The sequence below is a fragment of the Schistocerca gregaria genome, chromosome 1 (genome assembly GCF_023897955.1).
Source record: "Schistocerca gregaria isolate iqSchGreg1 chromosome 1, iqSchGreg1.2, whole genome shotgun sequence".
Lineage (NCBI taxonomy): Eukaryota > Metazoa > Arthropoda > Insecta > Orthoptera > Acrididae > Schistocerca > Schistocerca gregaria.
The window spans coordinates 859,370,873-859,390,302 of record NC_064920.1 but is presented as its reverse complement, the minus strand read 5'-3'; the positions used below and the strand labels follow the sequence as shown (position 1 = coordinate 859,390,302).

General features: G+C 41.9%; 1 protein-coding gene across 3 annotated transcripts in view; it reads left to right on the top strand.

Annotated features, from left to right (window-relative positions):
- LOC126272845 (probable aminoacyl tRNA synthase complex-interacting multifunctional protein 2) overlaps positions 1-19,193 on the top strand; it is a 37,140-nt gene extending 17,947 nt beyond the window's left edge. For all 3 annotated transcript variants that reach the window (XM_049976074.1, XM_049976066.1, XM_049976060.1), the window contains exons 3-5: positions 574-796; positions 15,901-16,290; positions 19,059-19,193. In XM_049976074.1, coding sequence (XP_049832031.1) covers positions 574-796; positions 15,901-16,290; positions 19,059-19,066 — 621 coding nt within the window. In that variant the 3' untranslated portion in view covers positions 19,067-19,193. The remainder of the gene's footprint in view (positions 1-573; positions 797-15,900; positions 16,291-19,058) is intronic.
- Positions 19,194-19,430: the final 237 nt, after the last annotated feature.

The following is a 19,430-nucleotide window of genomic DNA, read 5'->3' as shown; positions in this document are numbered from 1 at the left end:
CGGATCCTAAAATCAGCTTGACTCAATATTTCAGTGATCCAACTGGTCACCATCTGCAGGAGAATGCTGCTTCTGCTGATGAGTCCCACTGACAACTGACGCCAGGCTGCAAATCTATGTCCTGTATAGGCCACCATTTAGTACACGGTGCATGCGCCGCCCATCAAGGTCGCTGCCCTCCAAGACAGGGAGGTGGTGCCGCCCTTGGTAGAACACTGGTGGCAACGATCTATCGCTCTTTCAGGGCCGCACCAAAGAACATTCAATTTTGATGCGAGATAATACAGGATTCCACGTCTTGCTAAGAGGAAACCCATTGTCTCTGTTGACTAAATTACCCACCAACCTAATTTCAATCGTCTCTTTATAGACACTGTTCCAAAAACTGGAAATGTTGGCAACTTACCACAGTTTCATTAAATTTCATACTATGTCCCTCCTTTAAGCAGTGTTCTGTTACTGCCAACTGTAATCATAACATGAGTGCCTCTTGGCTTCTTGGTGTGGAATTAATAATTGTGTTAATATAATATTTAAGAATTCTCCATATGTGATTTTCTCTTTGTGTTGCAGGACAGACTTCAAGATATTGTTGTAAATGCTAGTCCACAACATCCTCCTTACTCTCTTATTGCCCTCGCAAGACTATGGAATGCAAAAGTGAACCTGAGATTAAGCTGCCACGTCCACTCAACTGTAGTTAATGCACCTAAAAATGAATGCTTCGGTAATATGGATAATCAAACGGGAACAGAAAATGTGCCGGAGTTAACTATCTTCATTGTGTGGAAAAATGGTATGTGTAACCTTTATTTTTGTGCAGTGAAATATTATGTCAAGATTTTACAGTGAGGTAATAAATAGAATGACAGTTTATGATTGTTGGTACTACTACTACTACTACTACTACTACTACTACCATTACTACCACCACCAACACCAGCTCCAGCAGCAGCAACAGCACCACCAATAGCACCACTTCCTACACGAGAGGTTACAAAACTCTCATGGAAATAGGAGTCACATGGAAAAACAGTTGTGCAGTTAATGGTCTAGTTTTCATTATTTATCAAGAGATAAAGATAAGTGATCCTCTTCTGGAACATTGGATCTAGATGGCAACATACATTTACATTTATGTATATCAATGCCATTATTTTACAGGATTACAATATTATGTACTTAAGACTGGCTGCTGTGAAACTCAAAACATCAGCCCAACTTGTGTCACTATGAACAACTCTAATTGTGTTGTTATTTATTTGGATTATCTTGTAGAATTCACATAGCTCACATTATTCCCTTGGTTTCATCTGCTACATATATGTTTATCTATGGTATTCTCTTCTTTCATTGCCCATAACAGTGGAAAAAATAATGATATAAAACATTGAAGACCAATTCCGACCAGTTGCCTATAATCTGACCTCCACCATCAAAGATACCAACCACTTCCTTCGCCGGCTCTCAACCATCCGCTTACCTTACCTCCTCGATCCTTGCTCATCACTGTTGATGTCACTTCCCTAACACAACCATTCTTGATGCCCATGACCTTGCCACTATTGAACTTTACCTCCTCAACGCCCATCAGACTCCGGACCCACAACCTCATTCTTCATACACTGTATTAACTTTATTCTAACTCACAAGTATTTCTCCTTTGAAGGGGAGGTTAACCAGCAAATCCACAGCACAGCCAGGTGCACCTGCATGCCACCCTAAGAGTCATCTAGAGGAGACCTACCTAGCCCCCAAAATGCCAAATCCCTTGTCTGGTTCAGGTTCATTGATGACAGCTTTGTGATCTGGACTCAGGCCAAGACACCCTCCTTCACAACCTCAGCATCTTCTCTCCCATCCACTTCACCCGTTTGTCCTCAACCCATCCTGCCATCTTTCTGGACATTCACCTCTTCCTCTCTGAAGGCTCCATCCATACCACTGTCCACATGTTAGCCGTCAGCATTATCTGCATTTTGATAGCTGGCATCCCTTCCACACCTAAAAATGTCTTCTATACATCCTGGCTACCCAGGGATGACATATCAGCAATGGCCAAAATCCCTTGCCCACTACACTGAAGGTCTCAGCAACACCTTCATGGGCAGATGCGGTCCTCCAGACCTAGTCCACAAACAAAGCTCCCAGGTCATTTCCCCATACACCCACTAATCCTCACAACACCCTGTTCAAGAGAGTGCCCTCTTGGTCATTCAATACTATCCTGGACTGTAACAACTGAACCATATCCTCAATCAGGGCTTTGATTACCTATCGTCGTGCACTGAAATAAGGGACTTCCTTCCCAAGATCATTCTCTTTCCTCATAAAGTGGTGTTCTGTTGCTCATTCAAACTACACAACATCCTAGTCAATTCCTATGGCACTACCAATCCCAGTCCCAACCCCTTGCTGCAGAGATCATATCCCTTGGAAGACCCAGGTGCAAGACTGGCCCAATCCACCCACCCTGCACTTCCAGTCAGGTCACAAGCTTATTGTATGCCATCAGAGGTGGGGCCACCTGTGAAAGCAGCCAAGTCATATACCAGCTCGGCTGCAATTATGGCACAGCATTTTATATTGGTATGACTACCAACCAGCTTTACACCAAGATGACGGCCACTGCCCAACTGTGGTGAAGAGCAAAGTAGACCACCTGTGGCACAACATGCAGCTGAACAGCACATCCTTGATTTCAATCGCTGTTTTGAAAAGCAAGCCAGCTTGTTCAATCAGCTTTTCTGAAGAGCACTGATGGGAGTTAGCCTTAAAACACATTCTCTGCTCCTGAAATTATTCTGGCCTCAACCTGCAGTAAGCTACTGTCCCCACACCTTCCACCCAACGGTTTTCACCCTCTCCATCTCGTCACATATTCCCTTTTCACAAACCGCACCGCCATTGTGTGCCACCCTCTGCCAATAAATCCTTCCGTCTATCTCCTTTCCCAATCCTCTCAATTTCCACTCCCTATTTCTCTACCCTGCTCCTGATCTCCCTGCCCCACGGCCTCCCGACCCTACGTCTGGTGGCAGTCTTTCCGTATGTTCATCTAGCCCCTACTCACTCCGCCAGACAGAACTCCTGCCCCCTCCCCCCCCCCCCCCCCCTGAACTATACCCTACTATCCCATTCCTGCCCCCTCCAGAGTTCAGCTTTCGTACTACATGACAGTTGCCTTCTGTTCCAAGCTGCCAGAGATGGCGGTCATGTGTGCGTGAGGTGTGCTTGTTGTGGAAATGAATGTGTGTCTGTCCCCTTTTCTGAAAAAGGCCTTTGACCAGAGCTAAATGGGTAACAATCTTTCTCCTGTGCCTTTCTGAAACGTGACGTGTCATCTTCATGGTGAGTAGCAATTTGTCCTTTTCCTTGTAATGTTAATATTGCAACCTGGAGTTTCCATTGTTTGATAGTAACTTATTAGAGTTGTTGTTATTCTTGTTGGCACAGTTGCTCCCAACCTGTTTCTTTTCAACTTTGTGTTCAACGTTGAGTTTTATAACAGTGTACAGCTCACTCTAGGTATTATTATTATTTGCATTGAGACACAGTAGGATCACGCAAAACATGCTGCCCCATTTGCGAATTCCTTTGGAGATGTTTCATGATTCTCTCATTTTTTTCTCCATGGAGGAGTCTTTCTATCCTGTCTACATTGCCCCGGGTTTCTTAGGGCTTCTGTCTCAGACTTAACATATCATTTGTGTATCTTGTCTCTGTATATGTTTCTGTCTTGAACTTCTATTGGATTGATCTGTACCGTTTTTTAGATCAAATTTGACTTGTGTGATCCATGGTATTGTTGACATGACACCTCGTATGGGTGTCAGAATACTGTTGTTGAGTCTTTTTGATGTGCCCATAGAACTTTAACCTTCTTTTTCTGACATATGCTGCTGGGTTTGATATTTATTCTGTGGTTTTTCCCAGAGTGTAATCTGTATTCCTCAGCTTTGGGCAGAGAATTTTTTTATGATTTTGCGTTCTTCATTCAAAATGTTGGTGTCTCACTTGCATACAGTATTTTAGGATTGATTACTGTGTTGTAATGTCTGATCTTTGTTTGAATGGACATGCATTTTTTATTTTATGTGTTTTGTGCTCTGTCATAAGTTCTCTTCATTTTTTGTAGTCAACTCTTCTGTGAGATCTTTTGTCCTCCCTTAGGTTAGAGGATTTCACCTACATATTTGAAATGTGTTACTCTGTTTATCTTGTCATATTTTGTATATTTAAGTTTGAGCAGAAGAATTCAGATTTTGGAAAGAGATTTGCAGGCCAACTTCTTATGCACATTCTTTTAGTATTTCTATTTGTTTGGTTGGCATTACTTCATTAACCGAGAGTGTGGCCAGGTCGTCTGCGAAAGCTAGGTTTGAGATTTCTGCCTTGTCTTGGAATCACCCTAGTCGTGTTGATTTCTAGTGTGCATGGATTTTCAGTTCTTTTTCTCATTCACACATTACTTTGTCCAGAACTATGTTGAACAATAGTGGGTATAATCTGTCACCTTCACATAATCCAATTTTGCTCATGAAAGTGTCATCATAGATTTCACCCATGAATTTAACATGTTGTGTCAGCCAATGTCTGTTTGATTAGTCATAGTGTTTTTGCGTCAAGCCACTTTTCTTGTAAGATGTTGAATAAGGATTGACAGTCAACAGAATCATTCGCTTTCTTGAAGTTATTATTACTATTATTATTATTATTATTATTATTATTATTATTATTATTATTATTATTATTACTATAAATATTTGCTCATTGTAAACTTTTAATCTTGTAAAATTCTCTCTCTGCAGCTGCCATAGTAACCAATGAAATCTTCAATAGTAGTCTTCAGAGAAGCTGTCTTGAAATTGTGTTTTCATAAATTTCCCAATTGTTGTCATGGGCATCATGTAAGAGTGCATTTTTATAAACCATGGACTGCACCCCTCTACCCTCTAGGAGTGTCAGGTGACCAAGTCACATATTTTGAGCAGTGAGTGTCCCATCTTGTGTTGGATAGTGGGAGTGGGGGAACTGGATATAAACACTCCCATAGATGCCATTTTATAGTTTCAGTTGTGAGCAGTAATGTTAGCTAGGAGCATTTTAGATGAATTTATGGTAGCGCAACATCCTATGCATAGCTTAGGTGGAATCCACTTTCCTTATTGACATTATTGTAATTTATACTTACTTCCACCAACTCACTGGTATGATGTAGCCATTTAGTGTGTTTAAAGTCAAACATGAGGCTATTCTGTTGTTGTAATAATAGAACACAACACATTTAAGAATAATCCACTTTATTTGCAGTAACATGGTTATACATAAACAATGCACACGGAGACAAAGTATAAACAAAAGAAAAAAAACACACTCTTAGAGCAGAGGTTACAGAGAACTCAAAACTAGGTGCTACAGTAGGAGGAAGTAGAAAACACATCAAAGTTTGATTTGTTTACTTCAGTACTTCTCCCGAAATCAAACTGTGGTGCACAAACTGCTTTTCAGTAAGAAAAACAAAATAATAGTGGAATAAAACACATCAATTACGAAGTTCTGTCTCGGTACACTTTTGTATCCGTGTAGGGGTGACATAGTTGATAAACTGTCCTGTCATCGCAGACACAACTATTCTACCAACTGTGGGTGCACGACCAGGTAACTAGAGAGCTGAACCCCAGTAGAGGAAAAATTGAACCAACAGGCCTAACTACGAAGAGCAGAGTGTCCAAACCCTGCGTAAAGACTGATACAGAGGAAGCAGCCAGCCTGAATGATCAGAACAACTAACACACTGAACCAATAGCTTGGCATGAAGTGAAAGCGGGGTCCATGTTATTCGATCTCAGCCTAAGAACTAATTCGTTCACTGTATCGCCGCTGGTAAATAAACACCTGGGTAAGCAAGTCTGCCTGTACTACACTCTGCGCATGTCGTTCTTTGCCACGAGACCCATGCCAACTCATATGTGTGTCGATTGGTCAAGACAGTAAATCCCTCCCCCATGAAAAGGACATCTAGGATTGAAAATGGGCTAGTTGCTACCGTGACATCTTGTCACAATACTTGAGAGTGTGAAAGATGCCCTGGCAGTGGATCTACCACCGAAGTAGGCAACAATGACCCAGCTTATGCAAGCCAAATTGCTGGTGGTACATGTGGTCCACCTGCATCAGTGAGGGCAAGGACTCACCCACAGGCAAATGGGGAAAGGAGACCACAGATTCTAAGTCTATGAACTCAGCACCAGTAGTTGTGATAGCAACTATTCCGGGGATGGTGGCACAAGCAATAGGGACTGCAGCAGGTGCACAAGCTGTCACAGTTGGGAATTTCATTCTGGAAGAATGTCATGGATGACTCTGTTGTTTGGATGACATGGAGATGGCAGCACTGCGGTTCGAACAGGTTGCATACACAATTGTTTTGAATGACAAGTCAGATGCCCGTGACCAACATCCATCATGAACAAATGCCGACCTTTGTGGCCCACCACCACACCTGGCAGCCACGCCCACTGCCAGCCAGAAGACTATGCCCAAATGGCAGCTCCAAAAGGGAAAGGTGGTGGACTGCGATATTCAGGGGCATGTGACATGGTGTGTAACAAATCCAAGAGGCTCCACAGTTGGTGTCCATGCAAACATTCTGCCAGATTGCACACGTAACCTGTGTCACCCAGTACTGGCCAGAAAGCTAGACAGCACATTGTTACGGAACGAGACAGATACAGACCTCATCTTTAAAAGTATGAGGATCCAGGGAAGTCCTCGATAACGAAAATAACTGACAATGTATGAATAGTTGCGGTTGTCACCATAAGAGGTAGTTTACTACATACATGAAATTGGACAACACATCCGCTATCACCACATTTTTCCCAAAAAAATGGCCTGTCAACGTGTACCCAGTCCCAAGAGTGCTCTGCAACTGGCCAAGGGGAAAACTGACTGTCGTTGCAGACTGGTTCTGTGCACAGGCGAGGGAATCCCGCACGTGATGTTCAGTGTCAAGATCGATCACCATTCAATATTCGTGGTGCCATGCCATAGCCTTCATAAGGGACATACCCCAGTGGGATGCATTTCATAGTTAGGGTATGTGAGGACACAACACAGGAAGGACAACTACTCAGACACGACACCGGAAGGACAACTACTTGACAGCTGTACTCCTCTGCAGCAAGCAAGAGGACCCACTGGTCTAAAGAGTTGATCTTTTAGTAGGAAAAATGTATGCCACACTGAAATCGTTCCCAATCGAACGTGCTCGTTCATTACATCTCAACTGCTGAGATAATGTCCCGAAAAAGGGTCAGCACTCGTAGTGAAGTTCACATTCCACACTGCCAACTAAATTCCAACAATATTTGCTGCACTGTAAGGTATCGTCCAACATTAAAATGAGACCCTCCTGTTGATCAAACTCCAGATTGGGTACCACCAACAACTGCGATAGTGCGTCTGTGTTAACATACTTGGTGATGAAACAGTGATGAATGCCGTAGCAACAATTACCAAAAAAGCATGCCCACACAGTTAGTTTGCGTCCTATCTGGTAATCTTGAATGAGCATTGGGTAATACAATCAGTGGCTTTTGGTTTATTAATGCTGAAAATATTGACCAGTGCCTCCTTTTCCAGGTGCATATATGGTTAATTGAGCCACTGGTAGAGTCCTTTACATGTAAATGGTGGGTTACTTGGTGCCGTCTTGGTTCCATTGTGACTGGACCACTACATACCATACCAGGATGTGTCAGTGACCAGGAATAACAGTTTACCTGGCATAAAGTAAACCCAAGAGTGTGGAGCACAAACACTGAGGGATTGAAATGCCCATTGACAGTCCACAGACCACACAAATTTGATGGAATTTTAGCAAAGCCAATTAAAAGATTGTCCGGTTGCTCTGCCTGAGGAGTAAATTTAGCATAATAAGAAATCTTGCCCAAAAAAGGGCTGAGGTTTCTTCTGTTTTTGGGCACCGACAGATTGACAATAGCTTTGACATGCACACATGCAGGGATGATAACTATATGACACAAAAAACTGCAATTTGGAGCAAAAATGTACTTTTTCTAAATCTGCAATGAAGGCTGTTCTTGAGAAGGTGTTGGAAAACTGCCTGCAGATTGTGTACATGCTTCTCTTGTGTGGGTTCCATAAATCAGATTTCATTGAGGTATTTGACACAACAGGGAATGGCTGGTGAAATATCAGAACTGGTAATGCCCAAAAGAGCTGCTGAGCACAAAGTGCTCCAGAAGTGGCATCCAGTGGCAAGTGCAGGTAAGCATCGCACAAGTTGATGCTGGAAAAATACTGGCTCCCGGACAACTTCACCAACATTTCCTCAGGACACGGAATGGGATAAAAGTCCACAAAATATTGTGCATTGATTGTCTGTTTAAAATTGGTGCAAATGCAAAAGGCGCCATCTGGCTGCTGAATGACTAGCAAAGTGTGGCCCACGAGCTCCGCAAAACAGTAGAGGTGACACAGGGTTCCTGCCAATGCTACAACTTGGCCTTGACTTTGTTGCTCATGGCGAAGAGAATGGGATGGTGGTAATAAAATTTAAATATTGTTGATCGTGTATGGGAGACATGGGCCTCGAAATTTTCTGCCGAAGCAAAGGTATCCTCTAACAGCTGGTCATACAACAGTAGTTGTCCAAATCTTGAACAGGGACCAATTAGGACACTAAATGGACTTAAACAAGGAACTGGAATCGTAAAAAGACTAGCCCAGAAATATTGCACCAACAGTGAATTTACCACTATACATAGCACACTGAGACAGTTGCAGTCATTGGAAAGCAGGGAAGCCCATGAGTTTGTATGTGTCTAAGTTAATTAGACTGACAGTTGCCCACCGTGTCAAACTGAAACTTAACTGGTCACAAAATCTTGACCAATGTTAGTAGAATATGCTGAGGGATGCTCGTGGGGTGTTGGAGACAAATTAAAAGTCCAGGGAAAACACTGGGGCTTCTCACAAACTGAAGCCAAATTGCCTACTTTTCAGCATACCTCACACATGGCATCTGCCTATGGGCAGTCCTGTGTAATACGCATCAAATGATAATGGGCAGGACTGCCAATTTCCCCATTGGACAGAAACAGGAGTGGAAGGAAAGTAACACAGTAAACCGAAGAAAAAAGACGCAAGTGAGGCCCCGACTCTTTGGTTAACTTCTACCCGTCAAGTTCTCGGAAGAGGGGCAGTGCTTCACCCCACTCAATTTGTCAATGGTGATATCACATGGCAGCTCTGCAGAAGGCAAGGCCTTCTGGCCCACCCCACTGGGCAACCGGGGCACTTTGTTGCATGTATCTTACTTCACCACTGTCTGCTGTAAGTCCATGTGATTCAGCCATCTGAGCAACTTTGGCTGAATAAGGATTGGACAAGGCCAGTGCCCAAGTTTGGACCTCAGGGTGCTAACTGGACAGTCACATCCCTGATTAATGAGTTTAAATATGACGAAGCAGAATGGAGACTCGAATCGACACTTGCACGAGAGCACTCACAGGTCAATGATCCAGGCCACACATGACTGTCTGAAGTGCTTGCGGTGCTGGTTAGACTACAACTGTGTAGTGCCTCCACATGGAATTGATGTCCAGAATACTGAACAAGCAAAGATGAACATGTAGTACATAATCAACAAGTACTTCATGTGAAATATAAAGCTGATGGATCAAGTGCTGATACCATGATCACTTGGTTGTTTGCAGTATGTTTCAGAGTAAAGTATTTTTAGTCCAGCTGCTCATTATGATGCAATTTGTACCTTAATAGCGACTGCAGCTTAAGAAAACCTGAAGGTTGGTCTATTCAACATCCTCGTTAAGTTTTGTCAGGCTTAGTAGAGGGCTTCAGATTATGCATGATTTCGTACAACCAGCACTACTGGACAATAACAAGGCGGTCTTATGAGCTGAACCAGCATGCACCTCACCTAGCAATGCATCAAGAACCAGTCCAAGTAATCTCTCTTTCAACACTTCAAAACTGGTGAATGGCGTCGGGTGGTGGGGGAGAAGGCTGCTTTGAAAAAAGGCTATTCTAAAGGTGCCTGCCCTGCCACTAGTGCTGCATGAGGATGGATCAATTCCATATTGTGTTTGAGCAGATCCTGCATCTGCTGCTGCTGAGCTGTTTTTCCTGCCAGTATTGAATAAATGTTGGGTCTATGGTGGCCACAAATTAATGCTACTAGAAAAAATCAAAACGTCACATACGTACCTGCTCAGGTGTGACAGCACCACTAAACCAGCCTGTTCTAGTAGATGGCGGATGCTCTTCTAGAAAGCTAGGGAGCTGAACCCCAGAACAGGGAAATCTCGATATCGGGGTCAACCTATGGAGAGCAGCAAGTTTGAAGACAACATAGAGACTGGTACACAGAAAGCACACATGCAAATACTCTGAATGACCAAAACAGCTAGTAGGCAAAACCAAGAGCATGCTGTGATGTGGAAGCCGGGTCTGTGTTAGTCAATCTTAGCATAAGAACTGACTTGCCTGGCAAGTAAACACCTGGATCAGAAGGTCTGCTCACTATGCTCTGCAGGCACCATCTGTGTTAGCTTTCCGCACGACTTTGCTGAGAGACCTATGACATCTCATGTGTGTCCCTATATCCAGTGGTGGGAATACTAAATACACAATGCACTACATTTGAGTTTAAAGGCTTTTTAAACATGTCTCCAACTTGATTTTCGGAACACACACATTCCTCATTGATGTTCCCATTTGATAGTGTTCAAGAACAACATAATAAAGTGCTTAGAACATTTGTGGCACACTGGATTTTTCATTAATTTAATGGCACCATCATTATATTAAATAATACAGTTGTGTCCTTTTTTCCACTAATCTCACATAACAGTCGATTAAGTTATACTATTTCCTTGACTCCTTCATTGGCAGCAATGAATCCCACATCAGTTGTGGATAGTGCAACTGACTTCTGCACCTGAGATATCCACAACAGAGCTGTCTCTCTCCTCATTGAGACAAAACCGTAAGTTAATTGTCACCTTTTACTGTTGTCCGAAAAATCGACACTTCATGGGCATAAAATTTACCACCATATGGAATGTAGAAGAGACCCAAGTCTGAGGTACCACGAAGATGTCCTAAAATGCATTTTATGATGACCCAGTCAGAAGAAGTGGGTTTAGCATCTGTAGAGCAACTTTTGAAATGTCATAAGCAAGTTCTATACAGGGTGTTACAAAAAGGTACGGCCAAACTTTCAGGAAACATTCCTCACACACAAAGAAAGAAAATATGTTATGTGGACATGTGTCCAGAAACGCTTACTTTCCATGTTAGAGCTCATTTTATTACTTCTCTTCAAATCACATTAATCATGGAATGGAAACACTCAGCAACAAAACGTACCAGCGTGACTTCAAACACTTTGTTACAGGAAATATTCAAAATGTCCTCCGTTAGCGAGGATACATGCATCCACCCTCCGTCGCATGGAATCCCTGATGCACTGATGCAGCCTGGAGAATGGCGTATTGTATCACAGCCGTCCACAACACGAGCACGAAGAGTCTCTACATGTGGTACCGGGGTTGCGTAGACAAGAGCTTTGAAATGCCCCCATAAATGAAAGTCTATAGGGTTGAGGTCAGGAGAGCGTGGAGGCCATGGAATTGGTCCTCCTCTACCAATCCATCGGTCACCAAATCTGTTGTTTAGAAGCGTACGAACACTTCGACTGAAATGTGCAGGAGCTCCATCGTGCATGAACCACATGTTGTGTCGTACTTGTAAAGGCACATGTTCCAGCAGCACAGGTAGAGTATCACGTATGAAGTCATGATAACATGCTCCATTGAGCGTAGGTGGACGATACTAAAATGAGCTCTAACATGGAAATTATGCGTTTCCAGACACGTGTCCATGTAACATTTTTTCTTTATTTGTGTGTGGGGAATGTTTCCTGAAAGTATGGCCGTACCTTTTTGTAACACCTTGTATATGTAAAATATCAGATACATTAATGATGTGAGAGCTTAACGATAAGGAACAGCGCTGTTCGTTGTTGCATTTACATGCCTAAACATGAGACTAAAGAGCCCACTGTTCTTTTGAATTCTAATTTTTTAACAGGTCTAAAAATGAATTCAGTGCACTTTCAGTTGATCGTGTGATGAGACCATCGTCAACATAAGTAGCAGCCAGCAATTTTTCTGTTTTGCTCTGTTGAACGTATATGCAAGGATCTCCTGTCAGATCAATAAATCCATTTTTCTTGATGAATGAGTTTAATTTATTATTCAAGCAATGAGGTGATTGCTTAAGTCCATATAATGATTTCTTGAAGCAACAAACATGACCTGATCTGTCATTGAAACCTACTGGTTGAGTCGGACAACTTGCAGTTCTGATGTTGAATAGACCAACTTTCAGGTTTTCTTCAGATGCAATCGCTATTAAGGTACAGATCACGTCATAATGAGCTGCTGGACTAAAAGTACTTTACTTTGAAACATACCGCAAACAACCAAGCGAGCATGGTATCATCACTTGATCCATCAGCTTTATATTTTACATTATTTGCTTGAAAAATGGAATGAAGAGCAGCACCGCATTCAAAATAATGACAGTGGCTTTTGGCGAATCTACTATAAGACAATAGTTTAGAAGTGGTACAAATATTTCAAAGAGAGTTGACAAGATGCTGAAGAGGATGACCATGCTGGATGCTCTAGCATATCAATTGCTGACCAAATTGTGGAAGAAGTAAAGAGAATGGTTCTGTAAAATCACCGAATCACCATCAGAGAGGTTGCTTATGGTGGTGGCATATTCTTTGGCTCATGCCACACAATTTTTTCAGATGTTTTGGCCATGAAACATGTAACAACAAAGTTTGTTCGAAAATTGTTGACTTTCATTCAAAAACGAAGTCACATAGACATTGTGCAGGAATTGCTGAATGAAGTTGACAACGATCCAGAACTTTGAAAGAATGTTATAACAGGTGACAGTGTGGCTGTAATGTCAAAACCAAGTCCCATTCATCCCATTGGGATCTGCCTGAAGAGCTAAGACCGAAAAAAATTTTACAAGTTCGATTACATGTGAAGGTTCTTCTCACTGTTTTCTTTGATTGTAATGGGATAGTGCATCCTTGGTGGTGCCTTATGGTCGTAACGTCGATAAGAGATAATACCTGGAAGCCATGTGCCTTTTGTGTGAAGCAATCCAAAGACACTAGTGGAAATTGCATGACGACAATGCTCAAGCTCACACCTCATTGTTTGTTGCTTCGGTCATATTATTCGCTGCACACTGTTCCCTGTGACTTCTTTTTATTCCGGAGGTTGAAGGTTATCATGAAAGTACGTCATGTTGCCACCATTGATGATATAAAAACAGAATCGCTGAAGAAGCTGAACACTATAACAAAAAGCGAGTTCTGGAAGTACTTCTAGGATTGGAAAAAGCACTGGTACAAGTGTGGTATATTGAGGCGGATTACTTTGAAGGGGGCAAACTTGAAGTTTCCAGAATGATACTTTCACTCTGCAGTGGAGTGTGCGCTGATACAAAACTTCCTGACAGATTAAAACTGTGTGCCGGACCAAGACTCTAATTCGGGGCCTTTGCCTTTCACGGGCAAGTGCTCTATTGGGTAGCTCAGTTGGTAGAGCACTTACCTGCGAAAGGCAAAGGTCCTGAATTCGAGTCTCGATCCAGCACACAGTTTTAATCTGCCAGGAAGTTTCAAACTTGAAGTTGCCGAATAAATATTCTTTAAGAAAAACAAAAACTCCTGTTGCTTTGTGATCACACCCCATATATAACATTTTTTAATCTATATCAGCACAGCTTTTAGCTAGCAATTTAGATGTTTCTGTTTTATCATTATTAATTGATCAAAGTGTCTTGTACAGATTGATCAACATGGTATTGGAAATCAGCTTTTTGCTGTGTGAAATAAAAAATGACATATTGGTCAATGCAAGTGCAAAAATGTGTATTTATGGTCAGTTATGAAAAATAGTTCATTACTACCACAGACCCAGTCACTATGACTTCAAACAGATTTTTAAAAAATAGTGTCTAGCAGGAGCACCTCAGTGAAGTATTGTAGTTATGAAGAGAACAAGTGACAAGTTGAGACTGTTGAAATTGGATTGTTCTATGTAGTGAGGTGTACATGGTAGCGCAGATGGTACTGCTCTGCTCACAACAGGCACATATCGAAATTCGAGTACTGGTCTAGCACACAATTTTAACTTGTTGTCTGCATAAACTGTGTCCCGCTCTGATCCATATATTCTTTTACTTAGCAGTCCTAATAACAGTCACTGTAGCCTTACAATAAGCATCACTTGCCCCATGTTATTGCAGTCAAACTGCAACCTACAGGCCATAATTCCAGAATGAACTTTCATTCTCCAGTGGAATGTGTGATGTTATGTACTTCTAGACAGGTCAAATCTGTGTATTTAGCCCAGGTTCAAAGTCAAAATCTTGTCTTTTGCATTTAATGGTTTACTGAATGAGCTGTCTAGACACTACTCATGATCCAGCTCAAAAATGATCAAGAAAGAAATACTGACAAATTGATTGCTGGAATTAGAGCATAGTAGTAGTAGTAGTAGTTGTTGTTGTTGTAGTTGTAGTTGTAGTTGTAGTTGTTGTTGTTGTTGTTGTTGTTGTCTTCAGTCCTGAGACTGGTTTGATGCAGCTCTCCATGCTACTCTATCCTGTGCAAGCTTCTTCATCTCCCAGTACGTACTGCAGCCTACATCCCTCTGAATCTGCTTAGTGTATTCATCTCTTGGTCTCCCTCTGTGATTTTTACCCTCCACACTGCCCTCCAATACTAAATTGGTGATCCCTTGATGCCTCAGAACATGTCCTACCAACCGATCCCTTCTTCTAGTCATGTTGTGCCACAAACTCCTCTTCTCCCCAATCCTATTCAGTATCTCCTCATTAGTTATGTGATCTACCCATATAATCTTCAGCATTCTTCTGTAGCACCACATTTCGAAAGCTTCTATTCTATTCTTGTCCTAACTAGTTATCGTCCATGTTTCACTTCCATACATGGCTACACTCCATACAAATACTTTCAGAAAAGACTTCCTGACACTTAAATCTATACTCGATATTAACAAATTTCTCTTCTTCAGAAACGCTTTCCTTGCCATTGCCAGTCTACATTTTATATCCTCTCTACTTTGACCATCATCAGTTATTTTGCTCCCCAAATAGCAAAACTCCTTTACGTAGTAGTAGTAGTAGTAGTAGTAGTAGTAGTGTTTATTTGTGCATGTTAACTTTAGTCTTGGACATCATCATTTTTTGTACAATTATATCAGTATCATTTCATTCCAAGAATGAATATATTACATCAAGTAGCACATTGTATGTCATTCCATGCACATAGCACATGATATATCACGCCATACATATAATGATTATATACTTCAATTAGCCAATTATAACAATACCGCCACTAATATACTGCAGTATATAAAAGAATAAACTAAAAGTACTGCTGCTCAGAATTCTTTTAATGAGTATAAACATCTTTCTATTAACAAATTTTTCAACTTGCCCTTAAAAAGAGTGCCTTGTAGTTGCTTTATATTTTTTGGCAACTTATTATAGAATTGTCTCCCAGTTACATATGGACTGTGGTCTGTAGCTTTCTTGTTAGTCCGTATCCTATGATAGTCACTTTTGGCTCGAGTATTGTAATTATGGGTGTCACTGTTAGTTTTATGTCAATAATACTTAATATTATTGTTGATGGTTGAAAACAGTGGCACCAAATATATGTTAGCAGATGCAACATTTCATTTTGGTTCCGACACTCACTCACTGTCTCTCCCCTTTTTTCAGTTGGAGCTGAAACGGAGATGGTAATTTCTCCTATAAGTCAGTCAACTGTACGTGGTGAACCAAACATCCTGAGGTATTTGTGCAGAGTGGGACCAGTAGAATACAATTACGAACAGAGTGAGAATCTTTTTGACCAAACAAAGATTGATGAAATACTGGACTCATGTTACCACATAGCTCGTTGTAGAACAAAGAAAGAGAAACTCCAAGAAATATTTACAATCACCTCTGAGCTAGGAAAGTCTGATTATCTTCTTGGAAAAACGAGCCCTTCAGTGGCGGACATTGCCTTCTGGTCAGTGCTGAAGCAGGTTGACCAAACCACCCGCAAAGATCTTGCAAGTAATGCTGTTACATGGTTTCAACGCTGTTGTGAAATATTTTCAGCAGGTAAGTGTAGCTTACAACAATTGTTAGGGCCGACAACTCAATATATTACATACACTGAATATGAAACAGTGCTTCAAGATTAGTTGACACCTAGCATGAAAAATCTCTTTGCTATCAGTACTATCATTTTATCATCTAAAAGACTAATATGAATCAGAGGATGAAATATACATATTTGTTTGTCATTAGTATGTTTTATCAAATTGGTGAAAGCTGAAGTTGGGGAAGGATAGAACAGTCATCTAGAATCGCTAAAATAATTGCTATACGTTCAAGCTACAAAGTGCCGCCGTAGAAGATTAAAAATAAAGAAATACAATCAAAGTTCCATCCATTTTTATTTTTGCCAGTATTCTTGAAAACTTGATGTACAAGCAGCTTCTTAACCATCTCGTAACAAATGATATGCTGTCCAAATCATAATTTGGGTTTCTAAATGGTTGTGATATTGAGAAGGATATTTATACATATGACAACAATATCTCTTAATTCATTAGACACTAATTTAAAGTCTAACTGTATATTCTGTGATCTCTGATTTTCGTTCTCTCAATGGCATTTAACTGTGTAAATAACAATATCCTTTTAAGTAAATTAGAATATTAGGGGTTGTACAACACAAAATGCTGCAAAATGATTCACGTTTTGTTTCACCGACAGGAAATACAGGGTGTCAATATGAACGAGTCCTGTATTAAGCTATCAGTCGTGAACCCACAGGGAAATAATCACGTGTGATATTGCAGTGTTCTGCCTTGGGGCTTTTACTACTATTTATGAATATCAATGACCTTCCATCAGTAACATTAGCAGATACCATGTTTATTCTATTTGCAGATAATATAAACGTTGTAATAAAAAGGAAATCAAGTATAGTTTCAGGAAGAGTGGTTACTGAAATTTTGATGAACATTAATAAATTTTTCCCAGTCATTTCTTTGTCTCTAAACTCCACAAAGATACACCATATGTAGTTCAGAACATGTAAAAGATTTCCTCCCATTATATAACAAGCAGATACAAGGGGTTAATGTGTATTACAACTTTATATAAATTATATTGGGAGGAGCATCTCTAATTGAATTGCAGATGTTGTCAGATATGGATGACATAAAAATAAAAAAGGCTAGCATGTCAATGGAGATAAGTCTGGCTTTGAAAATTACACTCCTGGAAATTGAAATAAGAACACCGTGAATTCATTGTCCCAGGAAGGGGAAACTTTATTGACACATTCCTGGGGTCAGATACATCACATGATCACACTGACAGAACCACAGGCACATAGACACAGGCAACAGAGCATGCAAAATGTCGGCACTAGTACAGTGTATATCCACCTTTCGCAGCAATGCAGGCTGCTATTCTCCCATGGAGACGATCGTAGAGATGCTGGATGTAGTCCTGTGGAATGGCTTGCCTTGCCATTTCCACCTGGCGCCTCAGTTGGACCAGCGTTCGTGCTGGACGTGCAGACCGCGTGAGACGACGCTTCATCCAGTCCCAAACATGCTCAATGGGGGACAGATCCGGAGATCTTGCTGGCCAGGGTAGTTGACTTACACCTTCTAGAGCACGTTGGGTGGCACGGGATACATGCGGACGTGCATTGTCCTGTTGGAACAGCAAGTTCCCTTGCCGGTCTAGGAATGGTAGAACGATGGGTTCGATGACGGTTTGGATGTACCGTGCACTATTCAGTGCCCCCTCGACGATCACCAGAGGTGTACGGCCAGTGTAGGAGATCGCTCCCCACACCATGATGCCGAGTGTTGGCCCTGTGTGCCTCGGTCGTATGCAGTCCTGATTGTGGCGCTCACCTGCACGGCGCCAAACACGCATATGACCATCATTGGCACCAAGGCAGAAGCGACTCTCATTGCTGAAGACGACACGACTCCATTCGTCCCTCCATTCACGCCTGTCGTGACACCACTGGAGGCGAGCTGCATGATGTTGGGGCGTGAGCAGAAGACGGCCTAACGGTGTGCGGGACCGTAGCCCAGCTTCATGGAGACGGTTGTGAATGGTCTTCGCTGATACCCCAGGAGCAACAGTGTCCCTGATTTGCTGGGAAATGGCGGTGCGGTCCCCTACGGCACTGCGTAGGATCCTACGGTCTTGGCGTGCATCCGTGCGTCGCTGCTGTCCGGTCCCAGGTCGATGGGCACGTGCACCTTCCGCCGACCACTGGCGACAACATCGATGTACTGTGTAGACCTCACGCCCCATGTGTTGAGCAATTCGGCGGTACGTCCACCCGACCTGCTTGCCGCATGCCCACTATACGCCCTCGCTCAAAGTCCGTCAACTGCACATACGGTTCACGTCCACGCTGTCGCGGCATGCTACCAGTGTTAAAGACTGCGATGAAGCTCCGTATGCCACGGCAAACTGGCTGACACTGACGGCGGCGGTGCACAAATGCTGCGCAGCTAGCGCCATTCGACGGCCAACACCGCAGTTCCTGGTGTGTCCGCTGTGCCGTGCGTGTGATCATTGCTTGTACAGCCCTCTCGCAGTGTCCGGAGCAAGTATGGTGGGTCTGACACACCGGTGTCAATGTGTTCTTTCTTCCATTTCCAGGAGTGTAGTTAGCTTGTATTTGTAAGTATGTCCGCTGTCACATTAGTAACCAAGTTGTTTTTTATGTTATTGTGATAGCAGTATAAGAACTAATTAAAAATTTAGACATCTCATAAATTAAGTTAATCAGTTGCCTTCCTTTAGGGTCCAGTGAATTAATTGTTAATTTGCTTCTTTTGCAGGTCAGTAGATGCTACAGATGCTGTTTTCCAGAAGACATCATAGAAATCATGCAGCTCCTTGTCCAGTTGTCAAGTGAATCATCTGAAGATGTCTCAAATGGACTGTTAAAATAAAGAAATGAGTTTTGAATTTTACGTAGTCCTATTTATTGCTTTTGCCTAATTTCTATTGTAATTATGTGATGCTAAATTTCATCCGTTTTCCACGAAGTTACTACCCTGAGTGACAGATATAGTTTGAAATTACTTGAAACTATGCCACAAGAAGTAAGTGGTTTAAAAAATAAACAGTGTAACACACTGCAGGACAGAAGCAGTCTTAATGTTAACCTATAAATTATTGGTGACTGGACAGTGTATAGAACGGTAGAA